The sequence below is a fragment of the Onychostoma macrolepis genome, chromosome 16 (assembly GCF_012432095.1).
Source record: "Onychostoma macrolepis isolate SWU-2019 chromosome 16, ASM1243209v1, whole genome shotgun sequence".
Taxonomy (NCBI): domain Eukaryota; kingdom Metazoa; phylum Chordata; class Actinopteri; order Cypriniformes; family Cyprinidae; genus Onychostoma; species Onychostoma macrolepis.
The window spans coordinates 32,441,581-32,460,802 of record NC_081170.1 but is presented as its reverse complement, the minus strand read 5'-3'; the positions used below and the strand labels follow the sequence as shown (position 1 = coordinate 32,460,802).

At 37.0% G+C, this 19,222-nt stretch overlaps 1 protein-coding gene across 4 annotated transcripts in view; it reads left to right on the top strand.

Moving 5' to 3' along the window:
* grik3 (glutamate ionotropic receptor kainate type subunit 3) overlaps window positions 1–19,222 on the top strand; it is a 140,112-nt gene that overhangs the window by 83,958 nt on the left and 36,932 nt on the right. For all 4 annotated transcript variants that reach the window (XM_058746118.1, XM_058746120.1, XM_058746119.1 and 1 more), the window contains exons 8-10: window positions 1,364–1,471; window positions 4,924–5,037; window positions 14,543–14,746. In XM_058746118.1, coding sequence (XP_058602101.1) covers window positions 1,364–1,471; window positions 4,924–5,037; window positions 14,543–14,746 — 426 coding nt within the window. The remainder of the gene's footprint in view (window positions 1–1,363; window positions 1,472–4,923; window positions 5,038–14,542; window positions 14,747–19,222) is intronic.

Here is a 19,222-nt window from a genome sequence, read left to right as displayed (position 1 = left end):
GTGAAATGTCCTCGCTCCAGAACAAGAATGGAGGTGTTTCATTTGGAAGAGGTTATGGAGAGGGCTGGAGATCAGTGTGTGTTGTTTGGGGGAGGAGCTCTTTGCTTAGGGGACGAGGGAGAAATGAGGAGGAGGAGTTGCAATGTAATTTTTTCTGTGTCTCTAGAGATTGTTGCAAGTGAGATGGTCGTTAATTAGGACGGAGGTCTTGGGGGAAGATGTGTCTGAGGCGCTGGGATGTAAAATGTAATTAAAAAGGAAATAGAAGCTGTGTGCGTGTGTGTATGTGTGTGTGCGTGCTTATAAGGATGTATATTGGGGTGTGTGTGCAAGCACAAGTGTACCATACTTGGACAAAATTCAGAACTGAAGAACTGACTCCTTTTTAATTCATGAGTGTGAATTTGAATGGATTTTGACACACACCACAGGAAGCTGAATTGGAAAATTAATTAAAACTTATTTTATTTCAGCTATTTACCATTGCAACATGTTTTTATTTAGTTTAACAATGTACCAAAAAAAAGAATTTCATTAGTCCAATAAAACATCGATTACATCATACATCATAAATGTTTCCTAATATATTGAAAACATTTTCCTCAACTGGTTTGATATATTTCTGTAAAGCAAGTTTAGTGCTGTCAAAATATTTAACATACCACAACATCACAAAATATCAATTACATTATTTTTTGTTTATTATTATTTATATAAATAAATATTGACATTATTTGCAAAATTGTAACTATTTAAGTGTGCTAATAATAAATAAGTATCAGGAGATTCCATTTTTTTCCCCTGTACTCTCAATTCTAGACAACTTTATTTTGGCTCATTTTGAAGACTTTGGGGTTAAATAGAGCATGTATTAACATAATATCATAATCGTGTTAAATATAATGAAAGCAAATTAAACACTTATTGTACTGTAGGTGGCATTTCATTGTTTAATATTAATATAATTTCACTAGCTAGGACCACGGCACAAGCGAGCTATGAAATAGTTCGTTGAACAGAGTGTTGGGGAAGAGTAGAAAGAGGATGAAGTGGTAGAGGGAATGGGATGATGGTCAGGTTGATCAGGGCATCTATAATTGATGGCTCAGAGAGACTCAAGGTGGGGGTACCGTCTCGATCATTTAGGCCAGAAAATTAGGACCCCCCGATACAACCTGAAAGAAAGAGAATGTGGGATAATGTTGGCTGAATGGATGAGAAAGGGAGGATTCGAGAGAGAGACAAACAGTATGGTATGAGGTGACCCGATATATGGAGGTTTCGGGAAGTCAGGTGAACGTGTGGGGCGTGGCCCTGCTCCCAAACGTTTAATTGTTTAACATCTCTCTTTGTTCTTTTGAAGTCTCACTGGGATGGCCTGACGGGACGGCTGTGCTTCAACAGAACTACAGGTCTGCGCACCGACTTTGATCTTGACATTGTGAGTCTTAAGGAGGATGGCCTTCAAAAGGTAAACCACCACACAAATACATAACAACTGTCTCAAATCAGACACAACATGGCTCACAAACAAAGCACACATTGGATATAACAAATTCCTTGTATGTGTAAACATACCTGGCAATAAAGCTCATTCTCATTCTCTCTCTCTCTCTCTCTCTCATAATGCTTTTGCTGTGTCTTCATGCTTTTTTGCATAGCAGGAGGGATAAAATGATCAAAAGCTGTTTTCTTCTGCTAATGCTCGCCTGTTAAACAATGTGTAATAATTCACTTTTGTTTTGCATAGTCGATTATGCCATAAACTTTCATGCTGCCTAAGAACAAATGCGTCATTGAAAAGGATTGTTTCTTCCCTCAAATAACCTTCTGATCTCGCAGTCTAGCATACTCAAACCTCTTGTACCTTGTCTCATTTGGTCACCATTGCTGTGCAAATAAAGAGCAATTTGTGTCTTACGTTTAATTTAGCTCCTAACAAGGAAGTAAATGAGGTGTTTAAACATAAGCATAAGTTAGTGGATCATAAAGCAAATTGGATTAGTGTACAAAGTACTGTTAATTACAAGCCTCCGTTAATGACCGGCTGAAGTTGCACATAGCATGCTTTTGTGCAGTAATGAGGTATGTAAGTATAGCTGTGCTCACTTTTGTGAGAAGAAGTGTGAGTAGTGCAAAATTAGCACTACTATTTTATTGATTTGTTAAATCAATTGGATAAATAATTAAAATTACGCAAAGTATGTTTGTGCAAACACTGTTAGAGAAGACAAAACTGTACTAAACTGCACCACAGAACTGCACAACAATGGTTAATCATTGTTATTGTGCTCAAAAAATATAATCGCGATTAGTAATTTTGAATTTAAATTAATTTTTTTTAATTTATGTTTCAGACTTAGATTATTAAACTACATGTTTGCCAGTGTTTTCAGCTGAATTTAATTAAAAAAAACGATTGGGGGATTTAAACACTTGAGATATATTTGTATGTTACAAATTAAAATGAAATGTTTTCAGGATAAATAACTGTTTACATGAAAGAAAACACACTGGCTGTATTACACTGTTATTTGAACAGAATTCCAGTTTACATGTTGGCCGGTCTTTTCAGCTTGTATGCATTTTTTTCCCCCATAATGTAGACAGAGTATGTGCATATGGTTGCCAGGTTGGGAAGATTAAGTAAACCACTGAGCAAAACATGTATCAATTTAAGAAAAACAGCTCTGATTGGGGGATTTAAAGGCTTGACATCTGGCAACCACAACCATGAAAACTTGTGGAGGCTTGTTAACAATGCATGATAACGCAAATTACAAATTGAAATGAAACGTTTTCGGGATAACCAGTGGGCACATTTCGCAAACAATTATGCTTAATAAACTGAGAGAAGCAGAAATCATGATCATGAATAGAATTCGATTCATTGTGCAGCTCTACTGCACCAAACACCTCCACAAAACCTGTACTTTATCACCAACTCGAATTCAGTAGCACATACACGCAAGATGATAAAAGCAATAATTCTGTAGGGAAATCTAATGCAATTCCAAGTAACATGTACATGTTTCTTTTAGTAGACCACACATGTAACGTTTTATAGAAGTAGATATATTCAGAGAGGGAACAAAATGATATTAATCTGCATTTTAGTTTGAATAAGTAGGTTTTGAGAAGGCCAAAAAAGTCTCATGTCGGCAGTATGAATAAATAATTGTGCCTTCCCCTGATAATCACTTTTAATGAATTGAGTTATTTGCAGTCAATTTGCAATAATGGAACATCAGCCTATAAAGTGGCATAGCATGTCATTTGAAACGTGCATCACCCTGAATTTGCACAATCTGTAACTAATACATGTGCCAAGTCATATGCATATGTTAGGTTTTGCATCAGGTGAGAGGTGTTATCGGGTGATTTTTGCACCTGCATGACTGAGATTTGCCGCTCTTATGGCTTTATGAATATGAGAGCAGTAGTGGTGGTGCAGGAGAGGGAATTGCTGCACTCCCTCAGACAGAGATGGATACGGACAGCTATGAGGCCATTTGTAGTAATGATTTGTTGAGGAGTGACTGAACAATATGCAGGACTTCCTTTTTCTCACTGCAGGGGATTGCTTGTGCAAAACTAGCTTAATTTGCTAAGATTCGCTATGTGCTGATATTAGAGGGATTATTCACAGTACAACTATTTCAACTCCCTCTGCTGTCTGCCTCTTGCTGTGTATATGTTTGCTGTGTGTTTGTGTATGTGTGTTTGTACCTTAATTAATTGTAAGCATTTTTTGTTTCTAATATCCCTCGAGGCAGATAGAACACTTCAGCTAAAATAGATTCATTGACTGATAATCAACTGGATTGGTCCCACTGCAGAGTTAAACAAATTAGCTTGCCAAGATAATATTGAGCAATATCTCTTGTCTTGAGTAGTTTTATGATATATTTTATAATATGATATATTTAATATATCTAAGACTATTTTTAAAAAGTACCTTATTCTCACCAAGGCTGTATTTATGTGATCAAAAAGTACAGTAATATTGTGAAATATTATTCTATTTGAATTATATTTGAACATGTGGTTTATTCCTGTGGTACAAAGCTGGATTTTCAGCATCATTACTCCAGTTTTCATTGTCACATGACCCTTCAAAAATCACACTAATTCGCTGCTCAAGAAATATTTAGTAGTAGTATTAGTATCATCACCACACTATAGCAGTTTAAATTGTTAAATATACACAGGATAAAAAGAAGAAATAATATTCCAAAACTTAAAATGCTTTAAATGCATTCCTGGATATCTTAGATATTTTTGTTTGTCAAAGGATGGACAGCTAGTTCTATTAAGAACAACAACACTATTGTTAACACTTACACACCTTTTGTCTTTCTAAACTGGTTTGATATGAAGTTGTTGACTTTTAGAATAATATAAACATAATAATAAAGATTAATTTTTCCTAAGTACGCAAACATAGCCTTGAACATGCAAAATTTGTCAACGTGCAATTCAGAACCATAGACCTTTTTACTGGAAAACAATACCAAAACAACAATTAGGATAAAGATCGTTTTACAGCGTAACTTAGAAATGAACCAACTAGTGGCTTGTTTATAGTTGATGCTACATATTATCATATTATAATTCATACCATATGTTCTGCTTTTTCCTTTGTTCAACATTTTCTTTTTGCAAAATTGAATTGAAAAGCAATCTCCTTTGGTGCAATTGCCCTTCCTCTATGTTAATGTATTCAGAGTGTATGCAAGAGCCTAGCTACTCATGAGCCCAAGCACAGACCTATTGGCATAAAAACAGAAGAGCCAATCAACTAATGCTTCTGGATGAGCTCAGCACAGGGCTGCTAATGCAGTCAGATGGGCTATTACGATGTGGATGGGTCACACAGGTAAGTGAAACATGCTCTGACTACATAAATTTCATCTTTTCTAGGTGGGGAAGTGGAGTGCATCTGGGGGGCTGAACATCACTGAGGTCCCCAGGCAGAACGGCATGAACATCACCGACTCGCTTTCCAACCGCTCGCTGGTCATCACCACCATCCTGGTAAGGTCATCAAGATGCTATGTGTGAAGGAGAGCACTCTTTCTGTCTCCTGCTTTATCATTCTGCATCTAATTTACTCTTTCTCCAAATTTCACTATATTTTCTAGTGTGCTTTACCTTGTTTCAGGTCAGTGTATGGGCTGCTTTTCAAGTAATGAAACGCACATGCTCCAGATTCTCATTTCTTCTCACAGAAATGCCAAATAGCTCTGTCCCTTTCAGTGTCTCAGTCCTTGAAATAATTTGACCTGGCTGAATCAACAACACAAGATGTCTTCCCCTGTTTGAAACAAAGTTTGAGGCTCAACCATCTACAATGACTGCTTTAGTAAGCAGAATAACAATTCTGAATTGAAGACAGTACCAGCTTTCAACACAGTTAGCCTATCTGAAATAGGAAATGTGATTTAGTACAATAAATTTTTTAATTCATTTTCATTATTTTTATTTCCTCCTGTACATGGAAGTCAGCATTCGAGGTAGTCCCAGATGCTACTACTTGCAATTCCTCTGAGTCCATCTAAAATGACCACAGACATATTAAAACGTGGATAAATTAACTTGTTGCCTTCCACTGTAAAATGTGCTCTTTCCTGATGCATGTCCTCAAACTGGCAAACTGCATGAGCATTTATGAGCTAATAATATGGTGGCCTTTTGGTGCAAGATGGTGCTAGGAAAAAAAACAAAAAAACGGTCAAAGATTTCTGACACATTCTATGCCAGCTAATAAAAATAGCACATAGTGAACTTATTTGAAAAATGATTTAGTGCAGAATGGGGTAGACAATCTCTACGCATATGTTCAATGGGGAATAAGCAATACAGTATATTAACTTCTATGTGGAACTTATTTTTGGTGAATATGCAAGACTTCTATTTCTTTTGTCGCTATAGTGAAGTGTGAAGTGAAGTGACGTGTGGCCAAGTATGGTGACCCACACTCGGAATTTGTTGCACTGCATTTAACCCATCCAAGTGCACACACACAGCATTGAACACACACACACACACACACACACTCCGTGAACACACACCCGGAGCAGTGGGCGGCCAGTGCTGCGGTGCCCGGGAAGCAGTTGGGGGTTCGGTGCCTTGCTCAAGGGTCTCACCTCAGTCGTGGTATTGAAGGTGGAGAGAGCACTGATTATTCACTCCCCCCACCGACAATTCCTGCCGGACCTGAGACTTGTAACCTTCAGGTTACAAGTCTGACTCTCTATCCATTAGGCCACGACTTCCCCATAAAGGTGCTGCCCTATAGGTGAATAACTAGAGGAATATCAAAGTGCAGTAAATGGTAAAACTATTTGCCCTACAAACAAATGCTTTTATGATTATGATAGTAATTTAAAATAACATGATAACAAATATCAGTTTGCAATAGCAAGCAGCGTAACAGGTTTTGTTCAACTAAAATAACTGGATATGAATTACACCAAGCTTATGAACTGTATATTCAAGTTACAAATGGCTATTCCCATGCTTAGGTTAAGGTGGATATAAGTATAAAGTATGTTATGTGAACTCAGGACACTGTCAAATAAAATGTTACCATTGTTACTTGTTTAATTAGTTAATTTGATTGAAAATTATGATTGACAGCCCTAAAAATAAGTAAAATAAGCTTGAACGGCTAACCCTTGCACAGGTACTTTAAAAATTCAATCAGCGCACTTATTGGATAATGCCACTGACCCATTCCAATTTGTTTTTTATAGGATATTTTCAGAGATATACTATAGACATGTGGCCTTAACTTATTAATGTCACAAGCAGATGCATGCTGGGTGAAATTCTGCTTTACCCAATGTCATTTGCCAGATAATAGCACAAATGACACATCTTAAAATAAATGTGTGCCCATTCAATACTGTATTCTCACAGATGTCCCGAGGGCTGCATTTATGCATGTCGCAGGAATGTTTCGGGATTTTTGTGGTACTGACAACAGCCTCTGTGGACTTGTTCTGGACAGGCAGATGAGTTATCAACAGGCATAAACACTGTCATTAAATGTGGATTGAGCTGCAAGGCTATAATTATGAGTTAAGGTCTTGATAGGATATAATCAGTGGTTTTCTAGTACCATGCAGTGGTCCTGGGTATTGTTATCTTAAGATAGTAACCACATATTTTTGGTTTTATTTAAGACAGTAAATAGGGGTATTGAACAAGGGTCACTTTAAAGTGACATGATTTTGAATACAAATGAAGAATAACACATCACACATAACAATTATGACAAATAAAAATTATGGTGTACCAACATCCTGAAGGCACACTGACCACAACTTCCTTCAAAAAAATGCACACAGGTGCTGAGATTGCCAAAGTCTAATTTATGGACCTTAGGATATAATATGATCATATGATTGCATCAGCTGACAATTAAGAAGCCCAAAACTTTTGTCTGATGTCATCGCTCAAATGATGGAGGCATCATTTAACTTTCTTGCTTTGATTAAACAGCTTGTTTCATACTTCAGTCTATGTAACTGGTTATTTCTGTTACTGCTCATACAGGAAAAAGAGGGAGAAGGTATTAAAAGAAAAAAAAAAAGTTGATTTGCCACCGAACCTTAGGGAATTTTACAGATTGGGGGCTTAGAACAGATGGTAACTGTTATAGATGATATTTTTTGGCCACACAAACTTTTTGATCGAGATAATTGGACAACTTGTACAAAGTTTTGTTTCATTCTACATCCATTCAATCCATGGCTCATGGTTTCATCTAAAATGGGCTGACACCTAAAAAGTCTTAAGTGCAAATGTTTTATATTAAAAATATATAAATCACTTTATTTTCTGATTAGATGTGTTGCATGTCAACAATTTATGATACCTGCATGTAGCTTAATTTTCCTTATATTGTATTTGTATATTTATATGGAGACTGGGGCTAGTTGTCACACTTTGAACTCCACTGAATATTTCCCAGTCAGTGTTTTTTTTTTTTTTTTTTTTGTATAAGCACATATTAAAGATGCTTATTAGATGTTACTGACAGACAAAATATCCATTAATTTAACACACACTGATGTTTTTTGACAAACTTTGATAGTAAACAATATATAATGGTATAAAACAGTTCATGAAAAATGAAGGTAACACTTTATTTTATAGTGTCATTGTTACGTTACATGTACTTACTATTATAATAACAATAAAATATGCAGAATTACATGCAAGTAACCCTAAGACAAACCTTAACCCTAACCATATAGTAAGTACATGTAGTTAATTAATATGACTCGGTTCTTAAATTCATAATTACACTGCAACAAGGACAACTTAAGATAAAGTGTAAACAAAATGGAAATTGAGTTGGGATACAGTTAAGATTAGGGACAGATCTGGTCCTATGGTTAGGCTTAAATGTGGGTTTAGGTGTAGTTGTAGGGTAATTACAGATGTAACTACATAAATTAATTATAGATGTAATTACAGGAAGGTATTTCTCAATAAGAATACAAGGTAACACTTTATTTTAAGGTGTCCATAATACAGAGTAATTACCTAATTAACTACTTAGTAGTAGCCGTTGTTCTTACATGGAAAAACAGTACTTAAAATGTAACTAAGTTATGGAACAGCCTATACATAGTTTGTAATTATGTAGATGTAATAGGCAGCTACTGTTACACCTATGTAACAGACCGAGTCTGTTACACAGCTACTTATGTAACCAAAAGATTGTTACATATGTGTCACAGTCTTTATACAATGTAATTATAAATGTAAGTACACAGACATAAGCTACTTAAAATAAAGTGCATCAAGATTGTACTTAAGTGTACCTCGTGTGTATCTATACTGTACACCTTCTCCAGCTGCACCTTAGTTTGATTTAACTCACCAGTACACAGCTTAAATGCATGTAATACCTTTCTAATTACATTAAAATTACAGAATATTACACAAGCATAAGCTACTTAAAATAAAGTGTATCAAGATTATACTTAAGTGTACAAGTAGCTGTGTAACAGACTTGGCCTGTTACATATGTGTAACAGTAGCTGCCTATTACATCTACATAATTACAGACTGTAATTACAGGCTGTTCTATAACTTGGTTACATGGTAAGTACATTTTACTTAATGTAAGTACAACGGCTACTGCTGAGTACTTAATTAGGTAATTACTCTGTATTATGACACCTTAAAATGAAGTGTTACCGAATGCAATGTAAAAACTAGGGGTGACCCCGAATAGTCCACGATTCGATGCTTTGATTCGAGGAGCCTGATTCGACTCCCAATCTCACAGTCGAATATTCGCGGGGTGTTATGATCATACCATTTTGGCTATATGGGGGTGCTCAATGTCTGATTTCACACAGAACTACCGGTTTTCTCCCAATAAGTTAATATACAGCCTATTATGATAATGTTGTAAATAAGAATCTGAAAAAAAAAAAAAAAAAGCTTTAAATACATATTTTAACGTGCGTGAATAAATCCAATCACCCCATAGATTTAAGTTTCACTTTCCATAATCCGTGACCTACAGAGGAGCATCTTGGCGGCAAGGATTTAAAACTTTAACAAGACTCAAACTGACACAGAGTGAAAGACTGGATTTTTTTCGATCAGGTAGGATACAAGTGATTTCAAAACATTTCAGCCGGTTTATATATATCGTGTATATATTATTTATCTCGTATAAGATGCATTTGGTTGAGTCGCTGCAGTAAAGCGCTTTATTGAACAGTGATTATCTCTTCAGTGCGCAGCGCGAGCAGGACAAACAACTATGCTGAATAGTAATAACTATGACTGGGACTGTCATATACCCATAACATTATAATGAGAACACTATTATAATAAAACGCTGTGAATTTTTAGAGTTTAGTTCCCTGTTTCTGCACGTTGTTGCGTCAAGAACGCGTCCACAAAAGGAATTCATTCAAAGCGGCGCAGACACGTTCATGCATCTGGGCGTTTTAGCCTGCCTATAAGTTGTTATATTAACGTTATGTTGTATAAATAATGAAGCGTATTTTATATGAGATAAATGAGTTAAATCCCATTGATTAAAAACCTTCTATCAAATGATTAATTCTACTGGTCATTCAGCAGGCGCAGCTCAAAACAGAAATGCAGAACATTAATAACATATAGCCATATAGCCTAACGTTACATAACGTTATAATGAGAGCACTATTGTAAAAAATGTGAATTCTTAGGGTTTCGCTGACGTTTAATGTTAACTATCTTTTAATCAAAACATAAAACATTATTCACTCCATTTGTATCTGCGAGGCGTCCATTACACATTTTCCCTGTGTGTTAAAGTTAGTATTTATGACTGTCTAATGTCTGACTTGACTCTTGGTAATGTATTTTGCCCCGCCCCCAAACATATGATTCGACTATCAGTCGACTGTCAGCAAGATTCGAAAATTCCGATTCGACTATGAAAATCCTTAGTCGGGGACACCCCTAGTAAAAACATGTGTGCACACAATAAGTGCATTGTATCAAATTATTAATTTAAATGTACTGTAAGTGCATAGTAGTTAGAGACACTTAATATAAAGTGGGTCCAAATTGGTTTAATGGGACTATTTATGTAATTGACTGAGCAGACTGATTTAGTCACTGAGAGTGCTGACATAGCCCTTTTGATAATTATCCTGTGTAATCCTGGTCTCTCAAATAAATAGTTTATTTTACAGTCTTTTCAGAGTGCACAGATCTCAGATCTTGACAGATCCCACTTGAAATATTGTTCACAACACTCAAAAGCATCTATTATTATTGAGAAGTCTGGACAGGGTATAGAATTGCAATGAAACTTATTCTCCAATTCAGTTCAAGGATGAACATGCATGACATGAACGCTAGTCCTGTTTTCAGCTGCCAGCTTCAGCTTATGTCCGGCTTGATTTTTTTTGTCTTTTCTGGCTAAACTGGGCTAAACTGGAAAATGCTATCAGGGCTAGAAGGATGTCACAGAATGTTTGATGAAACACACAGATAGTGAAGGTCACCTTGCGGGAGTTTGATCAGAAGCACCACAAGCAATAAATAGAGCAATCCTGAAATAACTGTATAACTACTGGTGCTGACATAATGCTTCATTAAAACATCTTTATCTGTCTCCATTACGAAAAATGTCACAGGTCAAGGGATCTGATTTCTCAAGGACTAATCCAATGAATTTCCTCCTCAATAAGCCCTCGACATTAAGCAGAAGCCATTCTACTATCACTTGCTTTTAAATACCTCACAAATTTTATGTACTGTACTTTTTTTTTTTTTTTTTTGCTGCTAATAAGGAAAGTTGTTCACTCAAGTGAATGTCTTTTTTGAATAATGATGGTTCCCTCTTATTCCAAATTTAGTCCCAGCCTGGTTGGTACTGTAGATCCAGTAGGTCAGAAAGTGCATATGGACTATACCAAAAAGCCCCAAATTATCAATTTGATGTTAGGTGTGATATTGGGCATGCTCAATATCCATCATATGTTGATAGATCAGCATGTCTGAATATAAGGGACAATGTCTGTTGCTCCCATTGCTCCTTGGCAACACCTTGGAGGTCTTAAAGGTGCGGTAAGAGATCTTGGAAAATGCTAACTTTAGCCTGATAGCACTGAAAGCGAATGCCCCACCCTCCCTGCAAATCACCGTCCAAAGCCACGCCTCCTGAATGCATGAACGCGAAGTTTGCAAACAGATCAGACGAACAGAGACAACATTACTACAATACATTATATGTCATTTACCAGTGAGAAAGCTTTATAGTACAGTTAGTAAAAGTACTACAATACCAGGAAGGAAGATCAGGTTGTTGATGTTTGCCTGCCATTCTCGCTCTGTCCGCACAGCGTAGGTGACCGCGCTGATGACGTATCCTGTCTGCTCGAACCGAGTGCACAGAGGTATGCTAATACATACGTTGATAGGCAGGTAGGAAAGCCAATAAAAATGCTTGGAGCGATCGTTTTGATTGGACGAACATTTCTTGGTCCTACGCCTTCCACAGAATATATGTGACCCTGAACCACAAAACCAGTCGCTGGGGTATATTTGTAGCAATAGCCAAAAAATACATTATATGGGTCAAAATTATTGATTTTTCTTTTATGCCAAAAATCATTAGGACATTAAGTAAAGTTCATGTTCCATGAAGATATTTTGTAAATTTACTACTGTAAATATATCAAAACTAAATTTTTGATTAGTAATATGCATTGCTAAGAACTTAATTTGGATAACTTTAAAGGCGATGTTGTCAATATTTAGATTTTTTTGCACTCTCAGATTCCAGATTTTCATTTATTCAGTTTTCAGATGATGTATAAATCTCAGTTTCAAATAATGTATCTTTATGACTGGTTTTGTGGTCCAGGGTCACATATAAATACATTTAGACCACTTAACTTAATTATTGCTATCAGGATGTGAATAGACTCTCAACCAGCATAACAAAAAAATGCTATTGCACCTTTAAGACTGGTGTCCAAAGAGTTATTCAATAGATGTAAAGCCCTTTGTTGGCTTGGGGAATTCTTAGATCTCCAAGTACATAGAAAATTTTACAGATTAAAACCAGTTGCACCCACTCACTTGAGTTGTAATGTCTGATTAAACCGTTCCACTAAACCATCTGTTTGTAGATGGGAAACTGTAATAATAGTATTTTGATGCTGTAATGGGAACTCATCCATAGATTAGGTGGTATAATTTGCAATTTAGAATATATATTATGGATGGTTTTGGCAGCAGCCCAATCAGATGCCTTTTCAGTGCACTTAAAGGGAATCTCAATTATATGTGGTGTCAGAGGACTAGGTAGTGACCTCTGCATTGTGAGAATCATTTCAGATGTTGTAGAACCTGGTTAAGGCCCAACAGCAAGGAGACAGACAGATCTACCTCCCCAGGCTCATTATAAATACGTGTATCTACCTACATTTCTGTAAAACTAAAAAAAATAAAATAAATAAATTGCACAGTTCCATGCACATTATTTAGTTATGACCTCAAAACAATTTTAATAATTTGATAATTTTAAACATTAGCATCACATATGCAGCTTCATATGTATGGGTTTTCTAACACAGTAGGTTTGCTCGATAGCTGTCATCTTGCTTTTGTTAACATTTATTGGGTAGGTTTAGGGTTGTGTTTGGTGTGGGTGTTTGTTATTTTCCAACATGATAGAGCATTAACCTTTTAGCAATATTCCCCCTTTAGTGACATTTGAATTCTGAACAGGCACAATATGTACCGAAGCAACATAATAAAAACACCTCAAAGTGTGCCTATACCAACATTATAAAAAAAAACAAATTAATTTTTTTTTTTTTAAATGTGCACGGTCAAGTATTGAACGTGCATTTTAGCGCCACTCTTCTGCAAAACGAGCAATAAATATATGATTATGGCGACGTTCGTGGAGAAATGTTGCCACAAGCACGTATTTTCAGCCTCGGTTGGTTCCTACACGAAGCCACTTCTCAAACCAATTGGGATATAGTATGGACAGGATTTAGCACAGATTTCCATGGACACAGATGATGGGAATGGTTCTAGAGGTGCGTGTAGCAGCTGGTTATGACAGCTGGCTTGGCCAATGTGACTGCTTTTCCCAAAACTTCCTTCCCATCAAACCTACATTGTGGATTCCGGATGTACATGTTTAGGATGTCTGGGTCATGGAAGATGTTCTATGTACAACATGCCAACACGTTTTATTTGTAAACATCCCAGGGTTAGGCTTATCACTGTGGCTCAGCACAACAAGCCAGTGCTTCAGTTTTGAGAGCCCCTCAGGACCAATGTCTCTAGGGTTGTGGCTGTTCTTTCTCTCTCTCCTGCTCTCTGGCCAACATTTGAGTACCTCATGCCAGCTCTCTCCTGCATGAGCCAATCCCAGGAACATCTTGGGGTCTTTCATGTATAGCACAGCTTTCTTCATTGTGAGGGAATGCAGGAGGCAAGACAAAATAATGACCTGTAGAGATTGTCATGGACCATCGGAGTAAAATAATGTCTAGGTGGGATCATCGAGACATGGGAATGCATAATGTATTTCCATTGATGTTTCCTAAAGTAGTCCAACAAATCATGACATCTAATGCAAATAAATTTCTTGAAATCTAATGCCATTTTATGGGATCATTAAACTACTTTACACAATACTTAAACATGCGAATTCTATGCAACTTGGGGTGCCAAATAGAATTGCTTCAAACTGGCTTGAGGCAATCCAGCCTGATATTCAAATCATTTGGTGAGCCAACATTTCTATCTCAGACCACTCAAACAAGCAATCTGCAATTTCATTTGGTGCCACTAGTGACACAGAAATTGCTTGGTGCAATTTTAACATCAACTGTATTTTTTATTTTATTTTTTTATGTAAAAAAAGTAAATTTGTTTGCCATTGAAACTCAGCCAGATGTCAGGTGTGTGTGTGCAGTAAACCAAATAAGAAACTGCAGCTCATTTGAAGATGCTTCTCATTGGATATTTTGTATTTGTACAGGAGGAGCCATACGTCATGCTTAAGAAGTCTGACAAGGCACTCGTCGGCAATGACCGCTTTGAGGGCTTCTGTATTGACCTGCTTAAGGAGTTGGCCAGCATCCTGGGTTTTTCCTACGAGATCCACCTGGTGTCGGATGGAAGGTATGGGTTTCAAGATGACAAAGGCCAGTGGAATGGGATGATAAAGGAACTCATGGAACACGTAAGTATTCACGTTGCACAGCATCATAGCGGTTAAGTAACGAACACCACTAATGCTGTTTCTGCTGAGTCAGATTTACCAGTACCAGCATCTCTAATTATGCCTTTCACTTTAATAAAGCCTTTCTCCTGGTTTTCTGATGTCTAAACAAAATGCCAAGATGACACTATAATGCAATTAGCTGAACGTGTTGCTCGCTCCAATACTGCTTCCTCTCACAAAACGCGTGCTGCAAAGGTGACAGAACACACCTGGATCGCATTGACACAACATGAAGACACGGCGGCAAGTGCTGCCACAGCGAATACACGTTTAAATGCCTCTACCGAGTCAGCAGAACTAGACAATGCTGAAAGCCCCAGCCCATTCTCTCAAGTCTCAGTGCTGTCAGGCTGGGGGTGTAAGCCCTGTCACAGGAAAGGGTGCTGCTGTGCTGGCTTCCCATCCCATCGCCCTTTCACTGTCCTCACCCTCTGAGGTCACCAGAAGCCCGGGGCTGGAGAGCTGTAATAGCTTAAGTGGCATTTAGTGGAGGAAGTCATATGGTTGGAGTCAATGGCGAGGTGCTGGAAGGGTTGGGAGAGGTGACTTACTGCAGCGGCACTTAATCTTCCTTGTGCTTTGGCCAGATTCGGCCCGATTGCAGTCACCTTGAGGGGAACAAAGGGATTATGGCTGGAAGAGTCAAAAATGGAGATGGGATATGTGTGTGTGTGTGTGTGTGTGTAAATGGCTGGAGGTGAAAAAGTATAAGAAGTACATAACTGTCTCATCAAATGTAATGAAAAGTAATAACGCATAAAATAATTGTCATTACAGCTTGAAATTTGAGATACTGCAAGGTGCAAATTATGCAGGGTTGAAGCTAATTTAGACTGAAACTCCAACAAATGAAATGGGGTGCGGGTTTCAGCATGAAAGTATAAATGTTTAATGTTTTTGAACCTCATTTACAGTGGGGCAAAAAAGTATTTAGTCAGCCACCAATTGTGCAAGTTCTCCCACTTAAAAAGATGAGAGAGGCCTGTAATTTTCATCATAGGTATACCTCAACTATGAGAGACAAAATGAGAAAAAAAAATCCAGAAAATCACATTGTAGGATTTTTTAAGAATTAATTGGTAAATTCCTCGGTAAAATAAGTATTTGGTCACCTACAAACAAGCAAGATTTCTGGCTCTCACAGACCTGTAACTTCTTCTTTAAGAGGCTCCTCTGTCCTCCACTCGTTACCTGTATTAATGGCATCTGTTTGAACTCGTTATCAGTATAAAAGACACCTGTCCACAACCTCAAACAGTCCAACTCCAAACTCCACCATGACCATGACCAAGACCAAAGAGCTGTCAAAGGATACCAGAAACAAAATTGTAGACCTGCACCAGGCTGGGAAGACTGAATCTGCAATAGGTAAGCAGCTTGGTGTGAAGAAATCAACTGTGGGAGCAATTATTAGAAAATGGAAGACATACAAGACCACTGATAATCTCCTCGATCTGGGGCTCCACGAAGATCTCACCCGTGGGGTCAAAATGATCACAAGAACTGTGAGCAAAATCCCAGAACCACACGGGGACCTAGTGAATGACCTGCAGAGAGCTGGGACCAAAGTAACAAAGGCTACCATCAGTAACACACTGCGCCGCCAGGGACTCAAAGACGTGTCCCCTGCTTAAGCCAGTACATGTCCGGCCCGTCTGAAGTTTGCTAGAGAGCATTTGGATGATCCAGAAGAGGATTGGGAGAATGTCATATGGTCAGATGAAACCAAAATAGAACTTTTGGTAAAAACTCAAAGAATGCTGAGTTGCATCCAAAGAACACCATACCTACTGTGAAGCATGGGGTGGAAACATCATGCTTTGGGGCTGTTTTTCTGCAAAGGGACCAGGACGACTGATCCGTAAACGAAAGAATGAATGGGGCCATGTATCGTGAGATTTTGAGTGAAAACCTCCTTCCATCAGCAAGGGCATTGAAGATGAAACGTGGCTGGATCTTTCAGCATGACAATGATCCCAAACACACCGCCTGGCAACGAAGGAGTGGCTTCGTAAGAAGCATTTCAAGGTCCTGGAGTGGCCTAGCCAGTCTCCAGATCTCAACCCCATCGAAAATCTTTGGAGGGAGTTGAAAGTCCGTGTTACCCAGCGACAGCCCCAAAACATTACTGCTCTAGAGGAGATCTGCATGGAGGAATGGGCCAAAATACCAGCAACAGTGTGTGAAAACCTTGTGAAGACTTACAGAAAACATTTGACCTCTGTCATTGCCAAAAAAGGGTATATAACAAAGTACTGAGATATTTTGTTATTGACCAAATACTTATTTTCCACCATTATTTGCAAATAAATTCTTTAAAAATCCTACAATGTGATTTTCTGGATTTTTTTTTTTTCTCATTTTGTCTCTCATAGTTGAGGTATACCTATGATGAAAATTACAGGCCTCTCTCATCTTTTTAAGTGGGAGAACTTGCACAATTGGTGGCTGACTAAATACTTTTTTGCCCCACTATAGGTATACTGTATCTACAAACATAAACCACAGTATTACATGTTTAGGGAGAAAAAAAAAGTGCAGGACAAAAAAAGTCAAATAATAAACAATGAAATATTATAATGTCTGCACACTGAAATGACAAAAATGTATTTACCAAACAGTGCAACATTTAACCAGTCAAGTTTTCATCAGTCACAAAATGTTGCACTGCTTGGTAAATACATTTTGGAACTGTAATTTTATTGTCCAGACATTTATTTTTATTTATTTTATTTTTTGCATTATTTGTTTAAAATACTGCTTTTCACCATAAATCTACTGATAACAAAATTGTAATTATTTCATCTTTTTTTATGCTGAAATGGTAATGACATACACTGTTCAAAAGTCAGATTTTATTTAATAATATTTAAATGTAATTATATTTAAAATATTAAGCAGCACAACCGGTTTCAACTGTTACACCAAATCAGCATATTAGAATGATTTCTGAAGGCTGGAGTAATGATGCTGAAAATTCAGCTTTGCTATCATATGAGTTAAATCAATTATAAAATATATTCAAATATAATACATTGTAGTATTTTAAATTGTTATACTATTTCACAATATTACTGTAGCCATGGTGAGCATAAGAAACTTCTTTCAGAAACATTAAAAAATCTTATCGATCTAAACTTTTGAATGGTAATGGATACCTTAGTCTACTAACTTTAACACCTTACTATGAATCTTAATGAAACTTTTTGTATGTCAAATTATTCTATGCATTTGGGGTACACTACATCTTACTAACAACCTATTGAGCCAGTGTCATATGTTTGGTAATTATAGGTAATTATTCAGTCCAAACAGGGTTGTAGACAGGCATGTGTTTTCAGGACTGTAGCCTCAAACCTTTTACTCCCTCACAGTACTAATGTCTCTTCTCCCCCGCATAATTTGACAGGAGAGCTGCCGACGCACTGACACGGTCAGACAGAGTAGCCTAATGAGTGTAGAGCGGAGCAGAGACACAATATGGACATCCGGTATTTTTCATCAAAAAACGCACAGCAGAGAATTGCACTGAAAAAAAAAAAAAACATGTCGAAACTGAATCCTCATATTTCAGGCAACCCCAGCTGAGTTCAACAGAGTCAGGCAAACTAAGTAAACACTAGGCGATAGATCTGGTAAACATGTGCTACACTATTGTTTAGTTAGTCAACTTAGTAGAAAGAAAAGGAAATGAGCATGAGAGTTGAAGAAATATACTGTATATCGGATGATGGGAATACCAATACAATTCAGTCGTATTAGTCACACTTTACTTTAAGGTCTAATTCTCACTATTAACTAAGTATTGGCTATATGACTTTTGTCTAATTTAAACTAGTAATTTCTGCTTATTAATAGCTAGTATGGTAGTTGTCAAGTTAAGTGTGTTGTATGATTAAAGGGTTTTAAATATGTTCATGCAGATTAAGGCGTTGATATGTGCTTTATAAGTACTAATACACAGCCAATATGCTAGTAATATGCATGTTAGTTAAAAGTGAGAATTGGTCCTTAAAATAGTGTTACTGTTGTATTTTTAATAATTAACATTAATAAAGATAAATAAATTACAAATGTATTGCTCATTGTTAGTTAATGTTGGTTAATGCATTACTTAATGTGACCTTACTGTAAGTTTTGCCAATGAATCTGTAGTTGAAGAAGTCATCTTGTTTAGCTTTATTCATACTGACAATAATTATTAGTGCCCCCCAACAATAAACAAATAAAATGAGGACTGGCTTACTATTAAGTGAAATAGCAATAACCTATCAGTGCGCTCTTTTTTTTTTAAATTGCTGTCTGTCAGTGCGGCGAAGCAGTGTTGCCAGATATTGCTGCAAAAAACAAACACAACCAATCTCCTGAAAAATGCACCAAAATAAGTTTAATTCTTATATTTTGCAAATAGGATACAGAATCTCTAACCTGAAC